This window comes from Coregonus clupeaformis, unplaced genomic scaffold, assembly GCF_020615455.1.
Source record: "Coregonus clupeaformis isolate EN_2021a unplaced genomic scaffold, ASM2061545v1 scaf0825, whole genome shotgun sequence".
Lineage (NCBI taxonomy): Eukaryota > Metazoa > Chordata > Actinopteri > Salmoniformes > Salmonidae > Coregonus > Coregonus clupeaformis.
This window is the reverse complement of record NW_025534280.1, coordinates 147501-156286: the sequence shown is the minus strand read 5'-3', so window position 1 is coordinate 156286 and position 8786 is coordinate 147501. Positions and strand designations below refer to the sequence as shown.

General features: G+C 49.2%; 1 protein-coding gene across 1 annotated transcript in view; it reads left to right on the top strand.

The window, feature by feature from the left end:
- The first annotated feature begins 713 nt into the window (after positions 1-713).
- Positions 714-8786, top strand: part of LOC123485728 (ADP-ribosylation factor-like protein 6) — an 8418-nt gene continuing 345 nt past the window's right edge. Inside the window, exons 1-6 of the mRNA XM_045216851.1 lie at positions 714-1024; positions 3725-3786; positions 4424-4492; positions 5005-5099; positions 8243-8372; positions 8601-8656. Coding sequence (XP_045072786.1) covers positions 902-1024; positions 3725-3786; positions 4424-4492; positions 5005-5099; positions 8243-8372; positions 8601-8656 — 535 coding nt within the window. The 5' untranslated portion in view covers positions 714-901. The remainder of the gene's footprint in view (positions 1025-3724; positions 3787-4423; positions 4493-5004; positions 5100-8242; positions 8373-8600; positions 8657-8786) is intronic.

Sequence of the window (8786 nt, the reverse complement as noted above, 5' to 3'; positions counted from 1 at the left end):
TTTCCAGATCCTCAAGGTTCTCAAGAGAGCATGTAGACATGTAGAAGTAAGTTTACTTGGTTTGCACTCAGGAGATGAAGGTCTGTACTCAGGAGATGAAGGTCTGTACTCAGGAGATGAAGGTCTGTACTCAGGAGATGAAGGTATGTACTCAGGAGATGAAGGTATGTACTCAGGAGATGAAGGCATGTACTCAGGAGATGAAGGTCTGTACTCAGGAGATGAAGGCATGTACTCAGGAGATGAAGGCATGTACTCAGGAGATGAAAATCTGTACTCAGGAGATGAAGGTCTGTACTCAGGAGATGAAGGTCTGTACTCAGGAGATGAAGGTCTGAACTTAGCACCATTCTTCTACCTTTGCGTCATGTGACTTCTGTCTTCCAGCCAAGCAGACAGAGCTAAGCTCTCTTACCATGCTCTGTGGATGCATACCTGGGGCGTATTCGTTATGCCGATTCTGTTGCGAAACATTTCTTAAACGGAAGCAAACGGAATGAAACAGGGAGGGATCTAGCTAAAAATCAAATCAAATGTTATTGGTCGCATACACATATTTATCAGATGTTATTGTGGGTGTAGTGAAATGCTTGTGTTCCCAGCTCCAACAGTGGAGTACTATCTAACAATAAATACACACAAATCTAAAAAGTAAAAGAACGGAATTAAGAAATATAGAAATATTAGGACGAGCAATGTCGGAGTCCTACCTGCATTTGTCAAATAGAAACTCTTGTTTTGTAACTGTTTGGACTAATGATTAGGCCCTACACCCTGGGTTTGCAGGGCAGATTCAGTTGTTGTCACACGTTTTATTGCTGTGTGATGGTCTTAGCTACTATGATGCAATATATTTTCTTCAACAGAGACCCCCCCCCCCCCCGGAATAAGACGGCCAACAATGGGTCTGTTTGACAAACTGGCTGGCTGGCTGGGGCTGAAGAAGAAGGAAGTGAACGTCCTGTGTCTGGGACTGGACAACAGTGGGAAGACCACTATCATCAACCAACTCAAACCATCCAATGTAAGTCTACACTAGTAGCCTGGATCAGTTAGGAACCTACTTACTTAATGAACTAGATGAGAATGGGTTAGTGGTTTGCTGTGATATATATAGTATGGCCATGTAAAGTCACACATACAGGTGTAAGAAATGACAACATTTTTAGGAGTAGAGTAACTCATTATAGTTAGTGGTTAGGGAGAGAGGAGGAGATGGAGGGAGACAGGAGTAGAGTAACTCATTATAGTTAGTGGTTAGGGAGAGAGGAGGAGATGGAGGGAGACAGGAGTAGAGTAACTCATTATAGTTAGTGGTTAGGGAGAGAGGAGGAGATGGAGGGAGACAGGAGTAGAGTAACTCATTATAGTTAGTGGTTAGGGAGAGAGGAGGAGATGGAGGGAGACAGGAGTAGAGTAACTCATTATAGTTAGTGGTTAGGGAGAGAGGAGGAGATGGAGGGAGACAGGAGTAGAGTAACTCATTATAGTTAGTGGTTTTCAGAGGAGAAGGATTCCATGTCTTCCTGAAGAGGGGTGGTGGAGAGAGATACAAGGAGTAACCGCAGGGAGAGAGGAATGGAGGAGGTGATGGAGGAGGAGAGGAGGAGGAGATGGAGATAGAGAGGAGGAGATGGAGGGAGAGAGGAGGAGATGGAGGGAGAGAGGAGGAGATGGAGAGGAGGGGATGGAGGGAGAGAGGAGGAGATGGAGAGGAGGAGATGGAGGGAGAGAGGAGGAGATGGAGGGAGAGAGGAGGAAGAGATTGAGGGAGAGAGGAGGAGATGGAGGGGGAGAGGAGGAGATGGAGGGGGAGAGGAGGAGATTGTGGGGGAGAGGAGGATATGGAGGGGGGGAGAGGAGGAGATGGAGGGAGAGAGGAGGAGATGGAGGGAGAGAGGAGGAGGAGATGGAGGGGGAGAGGAGGAGATGGAGGGAGAGAGGAGGAGATGGAGGGAGAGAGGAGGAGGAGATGGAGGGGGAGATGGTGGGGAGAGGAGGAGATGGAGGGAGAGAGGAGGAGATGGAGGGAGAGAGGAGGAGATGGAGATGGAGGGAGAGAGGAGGAGATGGAGGGATAGAGGAGGTGATGGAGGAGGAGATGGAGGGGGAGAGAGGAGGAGATGGAGGGGGAGAGGAGGAGGAGATGGAGGGGGAGAGAGGAGGAGATGGAGGGGGAGAGAGGAGGAGATGGAGGGAGAGAGGAGGAAGAGATGGAGGGGAGAGAGGAGGAGATGGAGGGAGAGAGGAGGAGATGGAGGGAGAGAGGAGGAGATGGAGATGGAGGGGGAGAGGAGGAGGAGATGGAGGGGGAGAGAGGAGGAGATGGAGGGGGATAGAGGAGGAGATGGAGGGGGAGAGAGGAGGAGATGGAGGGAGGAGGAGGAGGAGATGGAGGGGGAGAGAGGAGGAGATGGAGGGAGAGAGGAGGAGATGGAGGGGGAGAGGAGGAGATGGAGGGAGAGAGGAGGAGATGGAGGGATAGAGGAGGTGATGGAGGAGGAGATGGAGGGGGAGAGAGGAGGAGATGGAGGGGAGAGGAGGAGGAGATGGAGGGGGAGAGAGGAGGAGATGGAGGGGGAGAGAGGAGGAGATGGAGGGAGAGAGGAGGAAGAGATGGAGGGAGGGAGAGGGAGAGAGGAGGAGATGGAGGGAGAGAGGAGGAGATGGAGATGGAGGGGGAGAGGAGGAGGAGATGGAGGGGGAGAGAGGAGGAGATGGAGGGGGATAGAGGAGGTGATGGAGGGGGAGAGAGGAGGAGATGGAGGGGAGGAGGAGGAGGAGATGGAGGGGGAGAGAGGAGGAGATGGAGGGGGAGAGAGGAGGAGATGGAGGGGGAGAGAGGAGGAGATGGAGGGGGGGAGGAGGAGATGGAGGGGGAGATGGTGGGGAGAGGGGGAGATGGTGGGGGAGAGGAGGAGATGGAGGGAGAGAGGAGGAGATGGAGGGAGAGAGGAGGAGATGGAGGGGAGAGGAGGAGATGGAGGGAGAGAGGAGGAGATGGAGGGGGAGAGGAGGAGATGGAGGGAGAGAGGAGGAGATGGAGGGATAGAGGAGGTGATGGAGGAGGAGATGGAGGGGGAGAGAGGAGGAGATGGAGGGGGAGAGGAGGAGGAGATGGAGGGGAGAGAGGAGGAGATGGAGGGGGAGAGAGGAGGAGATGGAGGGAGAGAGGAGGATGAGATGGAGGGAGAGAGGAGGAGATGGAGGGAGAGAGGAGGAGATGGAGGGGGAGAGGAGGAGGAGATGGAGGGGAGAGAGGAGGAGATGGAGGGGGAGAGAGGAGGAGATGGAGGGGGATAGAGGAGGTGATGGAGGGGGGAGAGAGGAGGAGATGTAGGGGGGAGAGGAGGAGGGGAGATGGAGGGGAGAGAGGAGGAGATGGAGGGGGGAGAGAGGAGGAGATGGAGGGGGAGAGAGGAGGAGATGGAGGGGGAGAGGAGGAGGAGATGGAGAGAGGGAGAGAGAGAGAGAGGAGGAAGAGGGTAGAGAAGTGCTGCTATAGGAAGAGAGGTCATGGATGGATGGATGTTATTCCTGTGTAATTAACCACAAATAATCTATTCCTGTGTAATTAACCACAAATAATCTATTCCTGTGTAATTAACCACAACTAATCTATTGATTAGTAATTAACCACAACTAATCTATTCCTGTGTAATTAACCACAACTAATCTATTGATTAGTAATTAACCACAACTAATGTATTCCTGTGTCATGCAGGCCCAGACACAAGACATCGTCCCAACCATTGGCTTCAGCATAGAGAAGTTCAAGACATCAAGGTAATTAATGATGTGTATTTGTTTTAGAGACAATAATGGATGTATGTACGATGATCAGATGTTCAAAACTATACCTTGAAGGTTGTGGGGGGAACATTGTCTTAACGTTACCAGTATCACCATATCCTTGGATGTGTCCCAAATGGTATCCTATTCCCAACATAGTGCCAAAGGATCTTCTCTCCAGTCTTCTTCTAAAGCCATCTCTTCTCTCCAGTCTTCTTCTAAAGCCATCTCTTCTCTCCAGTCTTCTTCTAAATCCATCTCTTCTCTCCAGTCTTCTTCTAAAGCCATCTCTTCTCTCCAGTCTTCTTCTAAATCCATCTCTTCTCTCCAGTCTTCTTCTAAAGCCATCTCTTCTCTCCAGTCTTCTTCTAAATCCATCTCTTCTCTCCAGTCTTCTTCTAAAGCCATCTCTTCTCTCCAGTCTTCTTCTAAATCCATCTCTTCTCTCCAGTCTTCTTCTAAAGCCATCTCTTCTCTCCAGTCTTCTTCTAAAGCCATCTCTTCTCTCCAGTCTTCTTCTAAAGCCATCTCTTCTCTCCAGTCTTCTTCTAAATCCATCTCTTCTCTCCAGTCTTCTTCTAAATCCATCTCTTCTCTCCAGTCTTCTTCTAAAGCCATCTCTTCTCTCCAGTCTGTCCTTCACAGTGTTCGACATGTCTGGCCAAGGGAGATACAGGAACCTCTGGGAGCATTACTACAAGTCAGTCTGTTCACATACAGCGATACACACACACACACACACACACACACACACACAGACACACACAGTGATAAACACATAGACACACACAGACACACACAGTGATAAACACACAGACACACACAGACACACACAGTGATACACACAAAGACACACACAGACACAGACACACACAGTGATAAACACACAGACACACACAGACACACACACAGTGATAAACACACACACATACACACAGACACACACAGTGATAAACACACAGACACACACAGACACACACAGTGATAAACACACAGACACACACAGACACAGACACACACAGTGATAAACACACAGACACACACAGACACACACAGTGATACACACACACACACACACACACAGACACACACAGTGATAAACACACAGACACACACAGACACACACACAGACACACACAGACACACACACACAGGGTAGGTAGTAATGGTAGTGAATCATGTTGACCCTTTACCCCTCTCTCCCCCCCCCAGGGAGGGTCAAGCCATCATCTTCGTGGTGGACAGTGGAGACAAGTTGAGGATGGTGGTGGCTAAAGAAGAACTGGATACGCTCCTCAACCACCCAGGTGAATCATCCTCCACATTATACGCTCCTCAACCACCCAGGTGAATCATCCTCCACATTATACGCTCCTCAACCACCCAGGTGAATCATCCTCCACATTATACACTCCTCAACCACCCAGGTGAATCATCCTCCACATTATACGCTCCTCAACCACCCAGGTGAATCATCCTCCACATTATACGCTCCTCAACCACCCAGGTGAATCATCCTCCACATTATACGCTCCTCAACCACCCAGGGGAATCATCCTCCACATTATACACTCCTCAACCACCCAGGGGAATCATCCTCCACATTATACGCTCCTCAACCACCCAGGGGAATCATCCTCCACATTATACGCTCCTCAACCACCCAGGTGAATCACCCTCCACATTATACACTCCTCAACCACCCAGGGGAATCATCCTCCACATTATACACTCCTCAACCACCCAGGGGAATCATCCTCCACATTATACACTCCTCAACCACCCAGGGGAATCATCCTCCACATTATACACTCCTCAACCACCCAGGTGAATCATCCTCCACATTATACGCTCCTCAACCACCCAGGTGAATCATCCTCCACATTATACGCTCCTCAACCACCCAGGTGAATCATCCTCCACATTATACACTCCTCAACCACCCAGGTGAATCATCCTCCACATTATACGCTCCTCAACCACCCAGGTGAATCATCCTCCACATTATACGCTCCTCAACCACCCAGGGGAATCATCCTCCACATTATACACTCCTCAACCACCCAGGTGAATCATCCTCCACATTATACGCTCCTCAACCACCCAGGTGAATCATCCTCCACATTATACGCTCCTCAACCACCCAGGTGAATCATCCTCCACATTATACACTCCTCAACCACCCAGGTGAATCATCCTCCACATTATACGCTCCTCAACCACCCAGGTGAATCATCCTCCACATTATACGCTCCTCAACCACCCAGGTGAATCATCCTCCACATTATACGCTCCTCAACCACCCAGGTGAATCATCCTCCACATTATACGCTCCTCAACCACCCAGGTGAATCACCCTCCACATTATACGCTCCTCAACCACCCAGGTGAATCATCCTCCACATTATACGCTCCTCAACCACCCAGGTGAATCATCCTCCACATTATACGCTCCTCAACCACCCAGGTGAATCATCCTCCACATTATACGCTCCTCAACCACCCAGGTGAATCATCCTCCACATTATACGCTCCTCAACCACCCAGGTGAATCACCCTCCACATTATACACCCTCCTCAACCACCCAGGTGAATCATCCTCCACATTATACACTCCTCAACCACCCAGGTGAATCATCCTCCACATTATACACCCTCCTCAACCACCCAGGTGAATCATCCTCCACATTATACACCCTCCTCAACCACCCAGGGGAATCATCCTCCACATTATACCCTCCTCAACCACCCAGGGGAATCATCCTCCACATTATACACTCCTCAACCACCCAGGTGAATCATCCTCCACATTATACACTCCTCAACCACCCAGGGGAATCATCCTCCACATTATACGCTCCTCAACCACCCAGGTGAATCACCCTCCACATTATACACTCCTCAACCACCCAGGTGAATCATCCTCCACATTATACGCTCCTCAACCACCCAGGTGAATCATCCTCCACATTATACGCTCCTCAACCACCCAGGTGAATCATCCTCCCCATTATACGCTCCTCAACCACCCAGGTGAATCATCCTCCACATTATACGCTCCTCAACCACCCAGGTGAATCATCCTCCACATTATACACTCCTCAACCACCCAGGGGAATCATCCTCCACATTATACGCTCCTCAACCACCCAGGTGAATCATCCTCCACATTATACACTCCTCAACCACCCAGGGGAATCATCCTCCACATTATACACTCCTCAACCACCCAGGGGAATCATCCTCCACATTATACACTCCTCAACCACCCAGGGGAATCATCCTCCACATTATACGCTCCTCAACCACCCAGGTGAATCATCCTCCACATTATACCCTCCTCAACCACCCAGGGGAATCATCCTCCACATTATACACTCCTCAACCACCCAGGTGAATCATCCTCCACATTATACGCTCCTCAACCACCCAGGTGAATCATCCTCCACATTATACACTCCTCAACCACCCAGGGGAATCATCCTCCACATTATACGCTCCTCAACCACCCAGGTGAATCATCCTCCACATTATACACTCCTCAACCACCCAGGGGAATCATCCTCCACATTATACACTCCTCAACCACCCAGGGGAATCATCCTCCACATTATACACTCCTCAACCACCCAGGGGAATCATCCTCCACATTATACGCTCCTCAACCACCCAGGTGAATCATCCTCCACATTATACCCTCCTCAACCACCCAGGTGAATCATCCTACACATTATACACTCCTCAACCACCCAGGTGAATCATCCTCCACATTATACGCTCCTCAACCACCCAGGTGAATCATCCTCCACATTATACGCTCCTCAGTCACCCAGGTGAATCATCCTCCACATTATACACTCCTCAACCACCCAGGTGAATCATCCTCCACATTGATTCATATTGAACTGGATACACTCCTCAACCATCCAGCCAAGACTAACCAACACATATAATTTAAACCAAGACTTACCAACACGTATCATTCGAACCAAGACTAACCAACACATATCATTTGAACCAAGCCAAGACTAACCAACGCATATCATTTGAACCAAGACTAACCAACGCATATCATTTGAACCAAGACTAACCAACGCATATCATTTGAACCAAGACTAACCAACGCATATAATTTGAACCAAGACTAACCAACACATAAAACTTGAACCAAGACTAACCAATACATATCATTTCAACCAAGCCAAGACTAACTAGCACGTATCATTGGAACCAAGACTAACCAACACGTATCATTTGAACCAAGCCAAGACTAACCAACACGTTTCATTTGAACCAAGCCAAGACTAGCTAACACGTATCAATTATGGGGTATTGTGTGTAGGCCAGTGACAGACAATCTGAATTGAATCCATTTTAAATTCAGGCTGTAACACAACTTTCTGAAGGCGCTGTTTGTGTCTGTCTCTGACGTCTAACCTGGTCCATCTAGACATCAAGCACCGGCGGATCCCCCTGCTGTTCTTTGCCAACAAGATGGACGTGAGAGACGCCCTGTCTTCAGTCAAGGTCTCCCAGCTACTCTGTCTGGAGAACGTCAAGGACAAGCCCTGGCACATCTGGTAGGTGGACTAGTTATTTGCACCCACAATCCATGTTAGCACACATTCCATATGTTTCTAGACCTGGACCAGGATTCAGTGTCAGTTACAGTGCATTAGATTTCATAGGGTCTGTTTTGTCCAACCTCCAGAACAGGCCTTTTTTATACGACAAAACCCCCTGCCCTTTTCCAATCGTTGTCGAAGCATTGGGTCCTTCGCTGACTTGCTCTTTCGTGTCTGTTTCAGTGCCAGTGACGCTGTGAAAGGAGAGGGCTTACAAGAAGGGGTTGATTGGCTCCAAGGTATGGCAGACATTCCACACTCTCACGGTTTCTCTCAGCTCGCTAAATGTATCTGATTGTTTTACCATAGATGCGCGGAAACCGTAGCTTCATTAAATCGTGGTTTATTTTCCATTTGACTTCATCTATA